The 21,682-nt window shown below is 38.8% G+C and overlaps 1 protein-coding gene across 1 annotated transcript in view; it reads left to right on the forward strand.

Annotated features, from left to right (window-relative positions):
- The window catches only part of Usp32 (ubiquitin specific peptidase 32), a 148,257-nt gene that overhangs the window by 27,272 nt on the left and 99,303 nt on the right, over positions 1-21,682 (forward strand). The window contains exon 2 of the mRNA XM_034505184.2: positions 8,192-8,319. Within this exon, the coding sequence (XP_034361075.1) occupies positions 8,192-8,319 (128 nt within the window). The remainder of the gene's footprint in view (positions 1-8,191; positions 8,320-21,682) is intronic.

The following is a 21,682-nucleotide window of genomic DNA, read 5'->3' on the forward strand; positions in this document are numbered from 1 at the left end:
TCTGCTACTTGGTCTTATACTTTCCAAAAGCGTCAGACTGGAAATTTAAATATTTAGCTTAGCTCTAACTCTGCCTAGATATAATTCTGTATTGCTGGTTTTTGGTTTTTTGTTTGTTTGCTTTTTTGTTTGTTTGTTTTTTCTGAGACAGAGTCTTTCTGTGTAGCCCTGGCCATCCTGGAACTCTGTAGTCCAGGCTGGCCTCAAACTCAGAGATCCACCTGCCTCTGTCTTCCAAGTGCTGGGATTAAAGTCACACACAACCACCACCCCAACAGTCTAACTCTTACTCTGACCTCTGCAGTAGCACTCCTGTTTTGCAGAGTACCATTATCTTTAGTAATTAGATATCTAAGCTGTCATGATGGGATTTGTAAAAGGAAATTATATGAGTTGTTTAGGAACCTATGGAAAAAGAAAACCTAATCCAAATAATGATAATAATTTATCAATATGAATATTTCCTACTCACATATATGACATATTTTCAAAAAGTGGTCATGACAACAGGCTTCTTATAATATGGTTTTGACATTCCCTCATGGTCCTTGAATCTGACCAGCCTTGTGACTTAGAGGTGACACTATTTTTTTAAATTGTGGATAGCAGTGAAATGTTGACTTTATTTTTATGTTCCTTTCTTATTTTAAAAAATTACTTTGATTATTTGTATATGTATGGTGTATACACTCACGTGTGTGTACATCTAGAGGCCAGAGCTAGTCTCTCTACCTTTTTTGAAAGAAGGTATCTCACTGAATATACATATACTTCAGGATTCCTGTCTTCATTTCCTACTTCTGCCCCTCAGTGCTGGGATTATAGGTGCATACTGTGAGTTCAACTTTTTTTTTTAATTCTCTCATCTTAAATCCCAACTGCGGTTTCCCCCTCCTTCCCTCCCTCCAGTCTCCCACCTCCAATCTTCCCATTCCCCCAGATTCACTCCACCTCTGCCTTCCCTCAAATAAGAGTGGGCCTCGCAGAAACATCAACCAAATAGCCACCTCAGTAAGATCAGGTACATACCATCACATCAAACAAGGTCAGGAAGAGGCGACCCCAGTAGGAGAAGTGTCTGCAAGCAGGCAGAAGAGTCAGAGACAGCCCTGCTCCCACTGTTAGGAGCCCCAACAAGAACACCAAACTACTCAGCCATAATATTCATGCAGAGGACCTAGGCCAGCCTCCTACAGGCTCCTTGATCTCTGCAAGCCCCCATGAGTCTCGGTCAGTTGATCCTTGGGTTCTGTTCTTATAGCATCTGTGACCTCTCTGGTCCTTCCTATCCTTCCTCCTACCGATGTTTGGCTGTGGGACTCTGCATCTCCTCCCATCGGTTGCTGGATGAAATCTCTGATCTTTGATGACGATTATGGAAGGTGCAAGGGAAACTCCATGGAATCTCTGAGGGTAACCGTAGGAGAGATTCCTAGTAATCAGGGACACAGCCTGAACCAGCTGCTTTCTGTAATCAGGCAAGGCCTCAAGTGGAGGGACAAAACCAGTCACAAAACCTTCCACTTACAGTTTGTACTGCAGAATGTTCTGGGATATTCAGCTTTTTTAAGTGGGTACTAGAGAATCTTAGGCCCTTATGCTTGTGCAGCAAGCACTTTATCTACTGAACTATCTCCTAAGTTCCCCCAATTCCTTTCTTGAAACAGGTCTTCCTTATAGCACAGAATTCTTTGCATTAGCCTCCAGAGTGCTGGGATTATTGGTGTTTTATCCCAGCTTCCTTCATATCTTTTGTTTTACTATTTTCTGTGCATTGTTTATCTTTTAAAACTTCGGTAAATTTCTTAACCATCCTGTTTTCCTCCATCCTGTTTTCTTTTGGTGAAACATGTTCTTGAACAGGAACCCTATTGAATTTTTTTCTGTTACCAGAAAATGAAAAGAAAGGGAAGCAGTGGATCACTTACCTCTGTAGGCTTTCTTTTTCAAAATGTCAACCTTTCCATTATGGAATATTTTGTATATCTATGAGCATCAAACATTTTAATAGAACATTAAAATAAGATTTAGTTTTTCAGTAGATTCTAGAGTTATTGAAAAAGTTTTAGTGGGAAGGGACGGGGAAGAGAGGAAGGAGGGCAAACTGTAGTTGGGATTTAAATATAAAAGAAGAATAAATGAAAAAGGAGAAAGTTTTACACTCATTACACTTCTTTCATCCTTTTTCTAGAATAATTCAAAGAATAACTTCTTTAAAAGCCCAAACTTACCAAGTATATTTATTCCTTTCCTGCCTTTGGACATATTCCTCTGGTCTCTTTTTCCGTGTGTTTGCTTGTTTGTTCTGATAGGATCTTGCTACTTAATGCTGCCTGGTCTCAAACTTGCTTTAATACTCCTGCCTCTGGTTCCCTAGTGCTGAGATTACAGATGTGCACGATGAGGCCAAGCTGTTCTCTGTGGATTTTTAAAAATTTTTGTCACGTGAATTTCCATTTTCCCAAGATTCTTTCATGATAATTTCTTCATCTGTATTCCCTTTGCACTTTTATGTTCTGTATTACTTTGTATATAAACTTGTGTTGTTATCATGCATTTGAACTCTAGTGCCCTTCTTCTAGCAAACATGTCCAACCCACTGCCCAGGATAGCTGTGCATGAATGAAGCCCACCACAGACTTGTAAATTTTCTGTAAAATTAGGTGTTTTGTGAAAAAAAAAAAATCTTTTGGCAACTCTAATGTGAAGTTCTCTTAAGTGTGAACTTTGTATTGGTTGGTTGGGGGAGGGATGTTGGACATCAGTTCTCTAAATACTCATCAGGTGATTGATTATAGTTGTGTGGCAGGGAAAGAACTATTGAAATAGTTGTGATCATTTCACAGTGTATGCATACGTGAAGAATAGGGGAACTACTAGAGTAAAGAGATAAAGGCATAAAGGTGGCTGACTTGGAATAGACTCAGATTATTGACATTTATCTTTGTAGCTCCCATAGCATCCAGCATACTATTGCCAATTATGATTTGATAAAATGTATTTGCCTATTCATTTTTGTGGTATTTTATGTAGCTGTGTAGGCTACTCTGAATGTATTTTTTTTTTTTTTTTTTAAGTTTTTGGGTTTCACTCTGGCCCAGAATGGCCTTGAACTCCTGATCCCTCTGCTTCTATATATCCCCAGTGCTGAGATGACAGGAATGCACTACCATGCCTGGCTTGAATAACTTTCGTAGCAGAACTTGCTGGGCTACAAAATTGTGAAGTGCCTTTAGGAGAAAACAAACAAAAACAAGGTCTTACTATGTAGCCCTCCTTGACTGTTCTAGAATTCATTATGTAGACCAGGCTGGCCTTGAAAATCTGCCTGCCTCTGCCTCCAGAGTGCTGGGGTTAAAAGCATAGACTACTACAGTTTAAGACCAGTGACCTCTTCCTTTCTTCCATGCAATGCTAATTGCTTTGGTTTTTTTTGTTTGTTTTATGGTGTTGAGAACTGAACTCAGTGCCTTTGTGTGTCCTAGATAACTACTCTACCACTGAGCCAATACTAGCTTGTAAAATTTATTTTTTGAAAGGAGATTTTCTTTACTATTTTATGGACTGTTAGTTTTCATTTAGTGTTGTGAGTGCTCAATGATGTGACTTAACTGTCTTTAGACAGCACTCATGTTCAAATCTAAAGCAATAATGAGTCTGTTCTTTACAACTTATGACAGGTGTGTGTGTGTGTGTGTGTGTGTACATGCAAGGAGACCAGAAGACGACATCCGGTTTTCTGTTCTCTCACTTTCTTCACTTTCTGCCTTGTTCGCTAGAGATAGGGTTACACTCATTGAGCCTGGAGAGCTCCTCTAACAACCAGCAATCCTGTCCGCTCCTTCCCATACCTTGGTGCTGGGAATACACGTGAATGGGTAGTTGTGCCTGGCTTTTTTACATGGGTATTGCAGATTCAATTTGAGTTCCTTATGCCTGTGCAACAAGTGCTCTTCTTACTCAACAAGCCAACCCTGACTCCTTCCCTCTTTTTAAAAGTGAGTTTTTATTTAGTTAGTTACTATTATTTGTGTATATATGATTCATGGAGTGCAAGGGTTGTACACACATGTCATTTGTATGTGGAGATTAGAGAACAACTTCATTGAATTACTTCTTTTCCTTCTACCCTGTGGGCCTGGGGATTGAACTCAGATCATCAGACTTGGTGGCAAATACTGAACCATCTCACTGGACCCTGACAATTCTCTTTTTGATATTCCTCTTTTGCTCTTTTTTCCTTTCCTTTATTTCAGTGTTTGTTTTCAGGCACTAATTTACAGTCTTAAGCATGCTAGGCAAGAGTTATTACAGACTTAAATTCTGAATTCCAGGCCCTAAAACTTATCTTCTCAGTCCCAAAATGAATGCTTCTTTGTTTGTTGAGACAGGGTCTTGTTTTATATTCCTGGCTGGCTTAAACTGTGTAGACCAGGCTGCCCTCAAACTCACGGAGATCCACCTGCCTCTGCCTTCTGAGAGCTGGCATTAAACCACTATACCTGCCAAACCAGTGAACATTTTATGCACTTTCTGTCTAACCAATTGATAAAATGTTTGTGTACTACTTTTAGTAAATAAAAATATAATTTTCAGTAAATGGATCTATGGCAGTATTTTAGTGTCTAAAATATTTTGAGTATACATAATAATTTATTTGGTGTTTTTGTTGATGGGACATTGTTTGCTTACTATCAACACTTTAAAAGGTTTCTATACATGTTTTATTCTTCATTATTAATGAATAAGTTTATTATTCATCAGTTTGATGTCGTCAATACACAGTGGGGTTTGAAGCCAGGGCCTTCAGAATGTTAGTCAAGTACTATGTTGGTAAGCTATAGTCCCATTACAAGCATGTTGATTTTTGAACAGAAATTAATAGTTTTTCAAATAATGTTTTAACCAACAATAGAAGATTGCAGTATTATATTCTAATATAATAGTCTAATTTATTTTGTCTCCAGTAGATCAGAAGCAACTTAATTTGTTAGTAAAGCCATTAATGAATTAGCTATCTTGAGGAAATACAGTTCTGGTAGCAAAGTTTTCTCTCTAATTACTATAATTAATGAGATGAGCTATGTTCTGTGTTCTGTTTTCACATCTAAAAACAAAATACTGAGTTGGTATATTGTAGATGTTAGTAAATTCAATTTCTGATGAACTACATTTTGGTAACTATTTGAATTATCATATTTTTTTTTCTCTTTTAATCATTGCCCCACATGTTGTTGAACCTGGAACCCTCCCTGCATATGACAAACATTTATTGAGTGATTAGCTATGTGCCAGGCCCTTTCCTTCTTTATCTTGCTGGCCATTTCTACCTTGGGACTGCTTATCAGGAACTTCTTGCTGGCCTTTGGAGAACATGTTTTTAGGTTTGCTGTACTTTTCATTACCAGTTTTCTTTGCCATTCTTTTTATTTCCTCCTTTTTAGACATTGTAAATTTTGGTTTCTTTCAGTTTTATGTTTTTTTTGTTTTTTTTTTTTTTTAAGATTTATATATTTTTTATTTGAGTACACTACAGGTGTGTGCAGACACACCAGAAGAGGGCATTGGATCCCATTACAGATGGTTGTGAGCCACCATGTGGTTGCTGGGAATTGAACTCAGAACCTCTGGAAGAGCAGTCAGTGCTCTTAACTGCTGAGCTATCTCTTCAGTCCCAGTTTTATGTTTTTTACCCAGTGTTTTAGTTATCTCTATGCCAAGGACTCCCAACAAACCTTTCTAAGCTTTATTTATGCTCAAGAATTAAAAAGCTAATGTAATTTCCCAAAGTTATCATAGGTCTTTTATAGAGTTGCCTTTTATTAAGTCTACTGACTTTTCTGGTTCCTCTTCTAATAATGGTCTGCTTTTTGCTCTCTTGTGCACTGTTTCAGAGTGAAAGTTCTGCACTTCATGGCTTGTTTCCAGTTGGCTTAGAGTTTGTCTGAGTTGTATCCTTCCCTCTTGGTAGAGTAAACTTGATCTTTGCAGTTGTAGACATTATCTCCCTGCCTCCTTTTCTACTCTTCCTCCTCTCTTCTTCCTGTTCTTCCTTCTCCTCCCTCCTCATTCTTCTTTTTTGCCTAAGCCTGCCTTATGTTGCCATAGTGGCATATGGCATAAATTCCACACATTAATGTAAAATGTTCCCTCTGTTTGGCATGCTCCTGACCCTTTTACATGGCTTCACCTTTAAAAAATAATGCAATCCTCTTTTGCATCCAGAAGTCTTCTTAGTTTCTTCCAACTTGAGCCAAAGGCAACCATTTTTGTATCTTTATTGGTTTGTGTGATCCTTAATTTTTTTGTCAACTTGATTCAAACTAGGATCATCTAGGAAGAGGAAATTTAATTTTAGAAAGTGCTTTCGTTAGAATGGCTTGTGGGCAAGCCTGTGGGCAATTTTTTTGATTAATGATTGATATGGAGGGCCCAGCAAGCTGTGTGGGTGGTGTTACTGTGGGCAGGTGGTCCTGAGTTTTATAAAAACCAAGCAACCCATGGTTAGCAAGCCAGTAAGCCGAGTTCTTCTGCCTCAGTCCTTGCCCCCAAGGTTTCCTGCCTTGAGTTCCTGCCCTGGCCTACTTTGATGATACAGTGTAAACCTTAATCCCCTTCTTGTTCCTTTTGGCCATGGTATTTTATCACAGTAAGAGAAACCAAACAAAGACAGTGCCAGTGCATGATATGTGTTGGCATGCAGCCTGTGCCTCACATCTTGTGTCAAGGTTAGAGGACAGCCTTGTGGAGTTGATTTTCTACTTCCACCTTTATTTGCATTATTGCAGAGATCTAACTAAGGTTACCAGGTTTTTGCAGCAAACACCTTTACCCAATGAACTGTCTCACTTGCCCTTCTTTGTTTGTTTAGACAGGTTGTTGTATAAAGTGAAAGATGTCTTAAAAGCCTAAAGTAATAGGTGCATAATTTAGATAGATAGATAGATAAGTAGAAATGTGTGTGCATGCAGTATATGCCTGTTGCTGTGAGATTTTATCTTACACCCCCCACAACATATGCCTTTTTGAATTGAGGAATGCTTACCTCTGTGTGCCAGAGGAGAGTGTCAAATGTCCTTTTCTCTCACTTCCTACTTATTTTGCTATGAGGTCTCACTGAACCTGGACCTCACATTTTTCTAGCCATCAAGTCTGTGATCCTCTTGTTCTATCCACTACAGTACTGAGGTTACAAAATAAATATTCATTATACACTTATAAATAATATATTAATATATAATATATTCATAATTAGATTAAATAATTTTTAAAAAAATGTTATGTGTGTTGGTTTGTGCATGTGAGTACAGGTGTTTAAGTAGATCAAACATATTGGCTCTCCCCAGAGCTAGATTTACAGATGGTTATGAGTCACCTGACAAGATACTAGAAACCTTTATATGTTCTTAACCATTGAGCCATCTCTCCATCCCCCAATTTTAAATTTTTAGTATCATCTGTTTATAATTTTTTGTGTATGTGTCAAATAGCAAGAATCTAAATTGGAGACTGCTTAAATAATGCACTCTTCTTACAAAGGAAATGTGTATGTTGATGCCCGAAAGCATCAATACCAGAATCTAATGCCATTTAGCTTACCTGTATGTTTGAAATATATGCTATTTTTTGCTTTCCCTGGCTTGAAGTTTCTATGCATATTTTAAAGTTTCATCTTCTTATTTAAAATAAAATTTTATGTGTATGAGTATCCTCTGGGACTGGAATTATAGATAATTATGTGGTCCACCATGTGGTTGCTGGGAATTGAACTCAGGACCTACAGAATAGTAGACAGTGCTCTTAAGCTCTGAGCCATCTCCCTCCCACCCCACCTTTTTTTAAACTTATTTTTATTGTTTTTTGTTTTGTTTTTGAGGCAGGGTTTCTCTGAGTAGCTCTAGCTTTCCTGAAACTCACTGTGCAGACCAGGCTGGCTTTAGACTCAAGATTCCCTTGCCTCTGGGATTAAAGGTATATGCCCTATGCTTACTCCTGCCCCCCCCACCCCCCTTTTTTTTTTTTTAAATAAAAGACATTCCATGTAGCGCAAGTTGGCCTCAGACTCCATTCTTCTTTCAGCCTCCACGTACTGGGATTATAGGTCCATGCCCTCATCTGTCTGTGAAGAGCTGAGTTTTGAAAGCCTTTTTTGTTTCTGGTTTCTTACCCATCTTCTATTTCTGATTTGTAGTTACAGATGTTGAGTTGAAACGACTCAAAGATGCCTTCAAGAGGACCTGTGGACTCTCATGTTACATGAGTCAGCACTGCTTCATCAGGGAAGTGCTTGGGGATGGAGTGCCTCCTAAAGTTGCTGAGGTAATCTTTATGGTGATGCATTTCTCTCCGAGTTGTCTACCAGCTTAAATTTAAGTTTTTTTTTATTTTTTTATTTCAAGTTATTTTAATTCTTTCTGATAGTAAATGTTTTGTTTTGAGACAGGGTCCATCATAGCTCAGATTGACTTCTTCCAGCTCATTGTTTAGCTGAGGCTTGCCTTGACCTTATACTCATGCATTCATCTCCTGAGAGCAGGATTTACAGTCATAGTCTACCCTCCCTGTGTTCTTGGTTTTGTTTTTGTTTTTTTTTTTTTTTTTGCTTTAAAAATTCTGCAGGAGTCTCAAAAGATTTCATCTTCCTTACAGTTATTCTTCTTGCTAAGTAGGTAAGCAACAAAGTCCTGGTTTAGGTGTGTTTTATTCTTGAAGGTTGAATGGGAACCCTCTATAGCCACACTTTTGCTTTTTGGTGCTTTTTCAATTGATAAATAATTATATGAACTGTTTATATGATTGTCTCCTTATTTTGAATATCATCTGTGACATTTAATTTTTATGTTGTGTGTTTTACAAGTTTTGTATTGAATAAAGTTGAGTCCATAAATCTTGTAAATGAAATAAGAGCTTATTAGCACTTATCTTAAATTCTTTTGGTTTTTCGAAACAGGGTTTCTCTGTGTATCTCTACTCATTCTATAGACCAGGCTGGTCTTGAACTCAGAAATCCACCTGCCTCTGCCTCCCAAGTGCTGGGATTAAGGGTGTGTGCCACCACTGCCCGGCTGTTAAATTCTTATTTAAATTGTAAAATGTTTAAATAAAATAAAACATGCTGCCAGACGGTAGTTGTATTTCTAAACTATGTTCTATACTTTTGTCATTTATATAATAAATATTGCATTTGGTTTTTTGTTTTGTTAAATAAGATTTTTATTTATTTTATGTATGTGAGTACACTGTTGCTGTCTTCAGACACCAGAAGAGGGCATCAGATCCTATTGTAGATGGTTGTGAGCCACCATGTGGTTGCTGGGAATTGAACTCAGGACCTCTGGAAGAGCAGTTAGTGCTCTTAACTGCTGAGCCATCTCTCCAGCTCTAAGTTTTTTTGCTTGTTTGTTTGCTGTTTGTTTTTTAATGTATGTTTTTTTTTGGTTGCGAATGTATGTTGTTTTACATCTCTTTACGTTTTTGTTTATTGTTTGCATCTCTTTATGTTGTTTATTGAGGTCTGTTTTAATATTGGTTCCTATAACTTATATTCTTGTTTTCCCTTTATAAGTTTGTCTTGAGTACTGGTATAGTACAAAAATGTTGACAAGTCATTTAATACTACGTATGGTATGAACTGCCAGTTAGAAAAAGGGACAGCCAGGTATGGTGGTGCATGCCTTTAATCCAGGTACTTGAGAGGCAGAGGCAAGTGAATCTTTTGAAAAGGAAAGCTAGGCCTACACAGTGAGACCTTGTCTCAAAAAATAAAACAAAATAATGAAGGGACTTAAAGTTCATAGTAATAAATAGAAAAGGCTTCCAAATTCAAAGATTGTTCAGCTGTTTTCCCCCTCAGCTCTTTTGCTTAAACAGAACTGTCTCATGGTGCTGGGAGAAATTTAGGTCACATTATTTGATCTCTTTGGATTGTGTATAAACATCTATCTGTACACATACATATGTACCCCAAAGCAGATTCGCGTCCATTTTAAAATTGTGTTGTCTTTTTATTAGAGTGTAAGGCTAAATATAGGCCCTTTTATAAGATACATTACTTGCAAAATTTTTCCCATTCTTTAGGTGTTTTCTCATTCTCTCCATGGTGCCTTTTGAATCACAAAACTTAAAATTGGTGAAATCTATTTATTACTTGTGCTGTTTCTTTTTTGTTTAAGAAACCATTGCTTTACCTAAGGCTACAAAGATCAACTCCTGTATTCCCTAAGCATTTATAGTGTTAACTTTCATTCATTTAGTATTAACTTGCATATTGTGTGTTAGGTTCAAGTTCATTGTTACTCATGTAGATGTTCAGTATCAGGACTCCTTGTTGAATATACTATTCTTTCTTCTTTGAATTGTTCTGATAGGGTGGGTGAGATGGTTCAACAGCTAACTTCACTTGAATTGTCCTGATACACTTGGTGACTATCAGTCGACTGAAAGTGTAAACTAAATGAATGTAAAACCTTTATGAATTATAGCTGATTGTTGTTTTTAAATCTTTTATCAGTATCACATTCTCTCCCCATCCCCATACAATCAATCTTGGTAACTGTAATTTTGTATGTTTTAAAAATCAGAAGGGAAGTATCATTCTTTCAACTCTATTTTTGTAGCTAAAGATGGTTTTGCCTATTTTGGATCCCTTGCATTTCCCTAAGAATTTTAGGATCAGCTCATAGTTTCTGCAAAAGAAAAAAAAAAGGCTACTGACTTAATAGAAATTATATTGCATCTGTAGTTTCATTTGGAAGAATTATCATTTAAACAGTTAAGTATTTTGATCCAGGTAGACTCGTCAATGGCATTTTATACTTTTCAGTATATAACAAATACCAATCAGTCAAACAGCTCATGATGTTTATATGATTGAATATTTGTAAAAAGTATATCTTCTGAACTTTAAAGAATTTGTGTTTATGTCTATGTTTGTATATGTGTATATATGTCTGCAGAAGTTAGGAGAGGGTGTTGTTGGATCCTCTAGAGGTGGACTTACAGGTGTTTGTGAACTACGTGATGTGGATGCTGGGAACTGGATTGTAGTCCTGAAAAAAGCAACAAAGTGCATTTAACTACTGAGCCAGCTCTCCAGCCCCTGAAGGAATTTTTAAAACCTATTTTTTTTTTTTTTTACCATAGTATGTATGTGTGTGTGTGTGTGTGTGTGTGTGTGTGTGTGTGTGTTAGTTTAGAGATCAGAGCACAGTTTTCAGTAGTTGGTTTTTCTTCCATGTTATTCCCAGAAAATGAATTAGGTTTGTCACTGCTGCAGCAGGTGCCTTTATCTGCTGAACCATCCATTTTAATATTATTTTGTAGTTGATAGTACTGAAAGGATTAACAGTGGCAAAATTATTTGCTTAAATTACTTTATGAGTGGATAGAAAATGTCTATTTCAGCTCTGAACAGTAATTTCAAATTTGAAATTTTTTATTTTAAGAATAATACCTTAATTTCCCCCTGTTTCCTCTTTTATTATATCTTCAGTTCTCTTTCCCATGTAGCTGTCTGGAACTTATGAGTAGCTCAGACTGTTCTTGAACTCACTCTGCCTGCTTCAGTCTTCCCAGTGCTGGGGATCATAGCTGTCAGCTGCCCTGCCTGGGTAATAACAGTGCTTTAAACAGTTAAATGTCACTTAGGCCTGTAGACATTAGGCCTTCTCACTTTAAAGAAGCAGGATGTTGGATATTACAATACCTTAAGTTCATCTTATAAAATAGTAGATCTGTTGTATATTCCGTAGTCATAGTTTACATTATTTTACTCATTGTTAACCATTTTCCATAGCCATAGACTGCCCCCTATGGGTAGTGTTCTGAAAACAGATGACTAAACATCAACAAAGTGCCTGATGTGGTGGTGTTCACCTTTGTCTTAGTTAAGGTTACTACTGCTATGAGGAAACTTCATGACCAAAAGCAAGTTGGGGAAGAAAAGGTTTCTTTGATTTCCACATTGTAGTTCATCACTGAAGTTATTCAGGACAGGAACTCAAGCAGGGCAGGAACCTGGAGAAAGGAGCTGATGCAGAGCTGATGATGGAGGGGTGCTGCTTACTGGTTTGCCATCATGGCTTGCTCAGCGTGCTTTCTTATAGAACCCAGGGTCACCATCCACCGTGGCTGGACCATCCTCTATCAATCACTAATTAAGAAAGCACCCTATTGGTTTGCCTGAAGCCCAAGATCTTATGGATCTCTTTCTCAGTTGAGATTCTTTCCTTTTAGATAACTCTAGCTTGTGCCAAATTGACATAAAAATTAACCAGTACAACCTTTAATTCCAGCACTTAGGAGGCAGAGACAGGCAGATCTCTGTAACTTTGACACTGACCACATAGTAAGTTATGACCTACCTTGTTCCCCCACCCCCCACCAAATTATGGGGCCAAAGAGATAGCTCAGTGGTTAAGAACATTGGCTGCCTTTCTAGGGAATCCAGGTTTGATTCCCAGCACCAATGTGAGGGTACACAAGTATCTGTAACTCATATCAGGGATCTCGGGGATGCCCTCTCCTTGGATCCCTGAGATGGGCACCTTAATGCACATAATATATGCAGGTAAAACACCCATATACATGAAAATAAATAAATTTTAAAAAAAAGTTTTGGCGAAGTTGAAGCACAGTTTCTTTTCTAATTAGTAGAGCTATGAAAAAAGTCATCTGGTTAAAGTAATTAACACAGCATTAATAATTAATAGAATTAGCCATTTAAGTCATAGTTGCCCTTAAAAGAGGAGCATTTCCCCCACCCCCACCGGTTTTAAATTAGATGATTAGTAATACTAAATTACTAGACTACAGTTTAGGGGGTAGATGTTATATTTATATTATGAAATTTCATATGACCCTTTATATCTTCTCTTTCTATGATGTGACGTTCATCTTCCTGTCTATTTTAAGAGTATTTGCCTTAATTTCTTTGGCCATTTTTATGACACACTCTTTAAAGTTCTTGTCTAATAACCATAATATCTGTGTCATTAGTTTGTTGGTATCTGTTATTATTTCCTAATTAGGTATAGATTTTCTTGGTTCTTTTATGTTGAGGAATTTTGAATTGCAGTCTAGACATTTGGAATGTTCAGAGACTCTGGTTCTTGGAGATGTTAACATGTTTTATCGAAGTATGATGACAGTGGACTCAGTCTATAGCTTTATCCTTGTCATCATTGGTGTTTTATAATGTCAGTTACCTTTCAAAGCCTGTGTATTCCCATTTGGATTTATCTCATAATGGCTCGTTCTAGACTCAGTTTTAGTTCAGACTGGTTTGCCTTTTAGGGTTTAGGCAGACCCAGGAGTTAGAAAATAATCTTTTTGAGCTCCTTTCAGAGAGATGGAGACTTCTCTAGCTTGCTTGCTGTACCACACACTTAAGTTTGTCTGTATTCAAAGAGGAGGTAGAGGAGGAAAGAAGACGGAGAGGAAGTGAGGAAACAATGGAAATTCGCCTTCTTCTCTTGGATTGTAGCATCTGTGTTTAGAGACTATGGTAGACTAATGTCTCCCAAAGATTTCCAGGTCCTAGTTCCTAGAAGCTGCATATAGCATGTGTCTGGAATTCTAGGGGATCTTCCATGTTTGAGAGTTTGAAGTTTACTTCTTACTCTATGTGAAACTTTTTTGTTTTTTTAGAATTAGAGAAACCCTTTTTGTAGCACTAGCAGTAGATTCTTCTAGCCATGTATTCTTGGTCATTTGCTTAAATGTCAGTTTGAGGTATTCATCGTATTATTTTGCAAATTTATTGTGTGGGTAAATTATTATAATGCTAATACTGAAGATAATTATTTACTATCTCTTGGTGATGAGTGAAGCATTATAGTTGCCCTTGCGATTGAATCAAATAAAACTCTTGTTAATAACAGTATTGTATACTGTCATAAAATTTATGTCTTGATTTTCCTTTTTCTCATATTTACTTAATAGTTGAGTAATACAATGTTTAGACCAGTACAAAATACTGAAGATTCTAGGTTAGGCTATGAGCTGGTGTGGACTTAGAAAGAACTTGGCCTGATCTTGCCTGCCTGTTATTTTGGAAGGACAAGTCAAGGTAATAACTATAGTACACTGTAGTTTGCTTGATACTTGTTTAAACAGGACAGGTTTTTTCCCCCTATATTTTGACTCTTGCTTACTACAAATTTAAGAAAACAAGAACACTGAGGGTGTAGCTTAGTAATTAGAGCAGCTTGCCTTACAGATATGGCCTCCTATGTTCTCCTTCCAACACTGAGAGAGAAAGTAAGGGAAACAGCATGCTACTAGGTCAAGCATTTTTCTGTTCCAAGGGCTTGTGGAAACTTAAGGAAGTAACCCAATTTACCTTCAGAACTGGGAGGAAGAAGTGAGATGAGGAAGATAGTGTGAACCTGTGGGGGTTGCTATGGTAGAGGTGGTGGAGGTGGTGGAGGTGATGGAGGTGGTGGAGGTGGTAGAGGAGGTTGTAGTGGAGGTGAAAGAGGTGGAGGTGGTGGTGATAGTGGTAGTGGTGGTGGTTGGCTAGCTTTTAGTTGTTAGAAACAGGGCCTCAAATTTTTTTTATATAGCAAGAAAGGACCTTGAATTACTACTGATCCTCTACCTTCTGAATGCTGGTATACAGACATGCACTACCATGCCGAATTTTCAGAAGTCTTATTTATGTACTTTAAAACAAAATGTACAAGTGCTCTGCCCCATGCCTGATTCAGGTTGATTATAGCATTTCAATACTTACTTTCAAGCTTAATTAGTTTATACTATAGTGTCAGGAGCCATCTAGGAAAGGCTAAAGACATGTAAGTAAGTTTTCTGGAAATAGCCTACTGTTTTACATGGCTACAGTGGGTAAGCTCTGAATTGTAGGGCCATCAAAGATTTTTATCCCAGGATTGTTTCTTGCTACTGATATGCCTTTCCTGTCACTACTACATAGTCTAGTGATTCCTGGGCATTAACCCACCCTATTGGGCAGATTTTCTACAGATCAACAAAGATGTATTCTCATGTAGACAAATTGATGATTCCAAAATTCCTAATAATGATTCTATAGAATTCCTAAATTTATACAAATAATTTTGAGCCCTCTATAGTATGAAAGTTGCAATTAGAGCTCTGTGGCAGGCTTGGAACAATTTACAGTCATAGAAAACATTCTTTCTAGTTTAGCTGTGAGTTACTGTCTGGTAACTAAAGGTCATAAACTGGGAATGGATAATTATTGTAGGTGCAAGGACAGAAAATAAAATATTGATTGGTTTATATATACAAAACTTCCAAACTAATGAGGCACAAGGAAGATGATCTGTCTTTTGGGAAAACGGTGCTCACTTAGGACATAAAAATTATTGTTTTAAACTTTTAATGAATTTATGGGGCTAATAATAGATAATGAATATTTATTCAGGTACTAGTCTTAATGGAAACATATGTAAACATTTCTGCTGTAACTCCTCATTGATTTATGACTTGAATTAGTATCTTTAACTTGCCATGAAGTTACAGAATGTAAAGGTGCTTGAAAAACCATGTGATCAGTTATCCCGAGAAAGTATAAGAGCTAGGAATGACAGCAATGGAAAAGTTCCTTTCTCTCGGCAATAAAGGTTGGAGTTTCTTTTCTCTTCCCTTCCCTTCCCTTCCCTTCCCTTCCCTTCCCTTCCCTTCCCTTCCCTTCCCTTCCCTTCCCTCCCCTCCCCTCCCCTCCCCTCCCCTCCCCTCCCCTCCCCTCCCCTCCCCTCCCCTCCCCCTTCCCTTCCACCTTCCCTTCCACCTTCCCTTCCACCTTCCCTTCCACCTTCCCTTTTACCTTCCCTTTTACCTTACCTTACCTTACCCCTGAAAACGACTGATGCTACCCATCGCTACTTTCCTGGTGCTGGGCTGGTTCCCAGCAATATAGGTGAAAATACACATAAACATTTGTAGCAGTATGCTTTTAAATCATCTTATAATTATTATTGTTAATTACTCAGTATTTTCTTAAAATTATTGTTAATTGCTCAGTCACATTATAACCAAGTAGAATTTTGGGGTTAGCCAGGGGAAATCTAATTACAAATAGCTAAAAATATGTTTCTTGTGTTTAGTCATTTTAATAAATGACTGCTTGTAAGTTGGGAATGGCTTGTTTTTTTTATTTCAAATTACTAGAAGGATTTGTGAATTACTTGAGTTAAAGCTTACTTTTGCTCTCAGTCAGTCTGAATTATCCAGGTAATTTCAATCTGAATTATCTAGGTAAATCTATGAGTCCATAGATTTGGACAGGATGAAACTCACAGCCACTTCTCTTTATAGGGGACTACTAAATTTCAAGAGGATGGAGAAATATGCCATGCAGAGTATTCTATTTCTGTATTTGAAAACTAAGAAAGTGCATTTTCTTTCCAAAGCAAAGTATAGACTTACAATAATTTGATTGATCCTTATAGCGTAATGTTATTTAATAAATGTAGAAATTTATTCTCCTGTCCCATTTTAAATTCCCCAAAGTAATACTCATCTAACCAGGGTTTTTTCTTTCTCTTTGCATACTTCTTTCTTGAATTATAACTATCAAGATTAGACACTGGGGAAATGGCTCAGTGGTTAAGAGTGCTTTTGCTCTTCCAGAAGACCTGAGTTCACGTCCCAACATCCACATCACAACTGCCTTTATCTCCAGCTCCAGGATCCAACTCCCATTATGGCTTCTGTAGGCATCCATACATATGGCACACAGACACACACATATACACATATACACATAGATACATTTTTTTTTTAAAAAAAAATCAGATACTACAAAAATATTTTTTTTAGTTTAATAAGTATAGGCATAATTTTTTTGCAACCTACTTTTAATAAGGGTTCAACTTCTCCTCTAGCCACCACCCAGAAGAGGTAGTAGAAGAGAAAGTTATTAGGATGTGGGGGAAGTGGACCTGTTCAGCATTAGTTCTTTGGCAGCAGTTCACTCCCGTAGCAAACACCAAATAGGATTCTGTAGCTGCTGAATCCAGTCCTCTAGGCAGGCAGACATCAGGCATGAACTGGCAACTACAGTATAGTCCTTAAGAAGCTGCCAGGCTAGCCAATTGGCCTGAGGCAAGGCCACAGAAGCAAGCTGCAAGCTGCCAGCTGCCACAGGAACGTCTAGAGCAGTTCTTGAGCAAGTTTCTGAGGTGGTGTTATCACAAGTTGAACTCAACAATGCTACGGAAGGCGAACCAATACATGCATGTCTTTGGGGAAGAATAGCAAAGCAGAGCAAACCAAGCCAAAACTCAGTACTTGTCTCCCACCGTCTGTAGGGTCATATTTATACTCCTTTATCCTGGGCCCTTTCACGTGTTTGCTATATCAAAATGTTCTTTCATCTGTGTCTGTTTCAGGAAAACACTCTTTCACCTATTTGCTTTAGCAAGATACTTTTTCACCAGTGTGCCCCAGCAAAACATCATTTGACGTAGCTTTCCAAAGAAACTAGACATTTCCACTTCAAGTGTTTCCCACTTACTTATTTATCCACTTACCTACATCCCAGTTGAAGCCCCCTTCCCTCCTCACCTCCCAGTCCCTCCCTTTCAATCTCCCCCCACCCCCGCCACTTCTCTGAGGAGAAGTGGAAGTCCCCCATCAGTACCCTAGGACATCAAGTTGCAGCAGGACTAAGTACATCTTCTCCCACTGAGGCCTGACCAGGCAGTCCAGATAGGAGAAGGAGATCCAGTGGAAGTCAATAGAATCAGGGCTAGGCCCCTGCTCCAATTGTTAGGGGACCCACATATGAAGACCAAGCTGCTTATCTGCTACAAATGTGTAGGGGACCTAAGTCTAGCGCCAGCATGCTCTTTGGTTGGTGGTTCAGTTTCTCTGAGCCCCATAGATTAGGTGACTCTGTTGGTCTTCTTGTAGTGTCCTTGTCCCCTCTGGCTCAATCCCATCCTCAATTCTTTCATAAGACTCCCTGAGTTCCACCTGATGTTTGGCTGTAGGTCTTTGCATCTGTTTCTACCCACTGCTGCATATAGCCTCACAGGAGATAGTTACATTAGGCTCCTGTCTGCATGCATAGCAGATTAACATTAATAGTATCAGGGGTTGGCTCTCTGCCATGGGATGGATCTCATGTTAGGCCAGTCATTGTTTGGCCATTCCCTCAATCTCTGCTTCACCTTTATCCTGCACATCTTCTAGGCAGGACAAATTTTGGGTTTAAGGTTTTGTGGGCAGGTTGATGTTCCCCTCCCTCCACTGGAAGTCCTGCCTGGCTGCAGAAGGTGGCCAGTTTAGTTTCTATATCACCAACTGCTAGAAGTCTCAGCTATGTCACCCCCATAGACTCCCTGAGGCTCCCCAATCCCAGTCTCCAGCTAGTCCTAGAGATGCCGCCCAGCAATTTCTGTTCTCTCTCCCAGCCCTTTCCCACCTCCCCTCTTACTACACCTGATTCCCATCCCTGGTCCCCCACCACAACCCCCAGTTCTCTCACTCCACCTACCTCCGATGTCTATTTTATTTTCCCTTTTAACTGAGATTCATGCATTTTCCCTGGCCCCTCCTTATTACTTAGTTTCTTTGGATCTGTGAATTGTAGCATGGTTATCCTGTACTTTATGGCTAATGTCTGTTTATAAGTGAATGTCTTTCTGGATCTGGGTTACCTCACTCAGGATGATATTTTCTAGTTCTATCCATTTGTCTACAAATTAATGATTTCATTATTTTTAATAGCTGAGTAATATTTCACTGTGTAGATTACCACATTTTCTTTATGCAGTCTTAAGTTGAGGGACATCTAAGTTGTTTCTAGTTTCTGACTGTTATGAATTAAGCTGCTGTGAACATAGTTGAACCAGTGTCCTTGTGCTATAGTGGAGCATGTTTTGGGTATATGCCCAGAAGTGATATAGTTGGGTCTTGGGATAGAACTATTCGTAATGTTCTTAGAAACTGCTAAATTGATTTCCAAAGTGGTTGTACTAGTTTGATCTCCCACCAGCAATGGAGGGGTGTTCTCTTTGCTCTATATCCTCCTCAGCATGTGCTGTCTCTTGAGTTTTTGATCTTAGCTATTCTGATGTATATAAGATAGAATCTCAGAGTTGTTTTCATTTGCATTTCCCTAATGACTAAGGAAGAGTTCTTTAAGTGCTTCTCTGCCATTAGAGATTCCTCTGTTGAGAATTATCTGTTGTTGAGTCCATTGAATTGAGATTGAGTCCATTGATATTGGGAGATATTAATGACCAGCAATTGTTAATTCCTATTATTTTGAAGTTGGTAGTGGAGGGGGATGGTTAGGGGAGGGGAAGGAGAGGGAGCCAGAGTGTTCATCCCTTCCTTTAGTTTGCTGGTGTCGGGTTATTTATTTTCTTTGTTTGATGAGTGTAGTCAGCCTACTTGTGTAGTAGTTTTCCTTATAGTATTTTCTGTGAGGTTGGATTTGTAGATAGATACTGTTTAAATTTTGTTTTGTCATGGAATATCTTGTTTTTCTCCATTTATGGTGATTGAAAATTTTGCTAGGTATAGTAGTCTGGACTGACATCTCTGGTTTCTTAGAGCCTGCAAGAAATCTGCCCAGCCCCTTCTGGCTTTTAGAGTCTCTGTTGAGAAGTCAGGTGAAATTCTGCTAGGTCTGCCTTTATTTGCTACTTGTCCTTTTCCCCTTGCAGTTTTTTAATATTCCTTCTTTGTTCTGTACATATAGTGTTTTGATTATTATGTAATGGGAGGATTTTTTTTCTGATCTAATCTGTTTGGTATTCTGTAAGCTTCTTGTATGTATATAGGTATCTCTTAAGGTTGGGGAAATTTCTTCTATGATTTTGTTGAAAATACTTTCTGGGCCTTGTACCTGGGAATCTTCTCTTCCTATTATTCTTAGGTTTGGTCTTTTCTAGTGTCCTGGATTTCTTAGATGTTTTGTGTCATGAACTTTTTAGATTTAGCATTTTCTTTGGCTGATGTAATGATTTATTCAATTGGATCTTCTATGCCTGAGACTCTCTCTTCCATCTTCTGTATTCTGTTGGTAAAAATATGTATTTATTTTATGTATATGAGTGCACTATCTGAATATATACCTGCATGCTAGAAGAGGGCATCAGATCACATTATAGATGGTTATGAGCTACCATGTGGTTACTGAGGATTGAAGTCAGGACTTCTGGAAGAACAGACAGTGCTCTTAACTGCCCCTTCCTGTGTGTCTTTATAAGATTTATTCATTTCCTCTTTAAAGGCCTCTATCATCTTTATATGATTTAATGTAAGGTCATATTCTTGTGCTTTGGCTGTGTTAGGATATCCAGGGCTTGCTGTAGCAAGGAGAGCTGGGCTCTGGTGGTGCTATATTGCCCTGGCTCTTGTTGATCATGTTCTTAGCTGTCCTTTAGCCATCTGGTTGTCCCTGGTGATGGCTGGATGTTCCTGATGCCAGCAAGACTCTTCAGAGGGCAGGCAGAACCTGACAATGAATCTCAGGTAACAGTATAACGCTCACATTTGCTGGTTGTGCCTCAGATAGACACGGCAGGTAGGCGGTTGGCTGGTTAGGGGTCTAAGGTGGATGCTCCTAGAGCCCCCATAGGCCTCCTTGGAGAAGCAGGATGCTCCTGGGGTCCCACAAGGCTCCTCTGGATGGCAGGGAGAGTCATGGGCCAGAAAATGGAGGTCTAGGGACAGCATGCAACTCATCTCTGCTGGCTGTGCCCCAGGTAGACTTGACTGGCCAGGGATTGGTGGAAGGAGAGGTGTAAGCTGGATGTACCTAGGGTCATCACAGGCTTCTTCTGGAAAGCAGGGAAAGCCATGGGCCAAAAGATGGAGGTCAAGGGACAGCCTGGTATTCACCTCTGCTGACTGTGCCCCAGGTAGACCCAACTGGGTGAGGATTCTAAGCTAGATGTCCCTTGTCCTTCGACCTGCCCCATGATCCCCACCCCCTAGCCCTAGGCCTCCTAGGGGGAAGCAGGGAGAGAGAGCCTTGAGCTCCAGACAATGGAGGTCTGAGGATAGCATGTAGCTCACCTCTGCTGGTTGTGTTCCAGGTGGACCCTACTCATGTTTAATCAGTCTTATAGCAGTGACTTCTAGTACAGTAACTGAGCTAGAAAATGTGATGTCACTTCAGTTATTATAAGAAATCTAGATTCAAAAAACAAAAACAAAAAGCCGGGCAATGGTGGCGCACGCCTTTAATCCCAGCACTTGGGAGGCAGAGGCAGGCGGATTTCTGAGTTTGAGGCCAGCCTGGTCTACAGAATGAGTTCTACACAGAGAAACCCTGTCTCAAAAAACAAACAAACAAACAAACAAACAAACAAAAAACAAATCTGGATTCATATCTGAAGGCATTTATTATGATTAAGAGTATTTAATTTCTTGAAAAATCATTTCTTCATTAAGACATTTAGATTTGCCTGATAGGTTATATCTCTGCCACCGCCAGTGAAATGAGCCAATTCAAGCCAGATTAGATTATATTAAAGGCAGATTTATTGGGAAGCTGCTTTTGGGCTGGAATTCACTGGCCCCAAGGACTGAGGGGAATTGGGGGAGAGAGAAAGAGAGAAAAGGCATGTTCACAGAGAAGGGGGGGGGGGGAAGAAGGAAGAGAAAGAGGAGGAAGAAGAGGAGGAGGAGAGAGGGGGAAGGAGAAAGTGTTCGAGAGTACAAAATGTCTGGTTTATATAGG

Source organism: Arvicanthis niloticus, chromosome 6 (assembly GCF_011762505.2).
Source record: "Arvicanthis niloticus isolate mArvNil1 chromosome 6, mArvNil1.pat.X, whole genome shotgun sequence".
Classification (NCBI taxonomy): Eukaryota; Metazoa; Chordata; class Mammalia; order Rodentia; family Muridae; genus Arvicanthis; species Arvicanthis niloticus.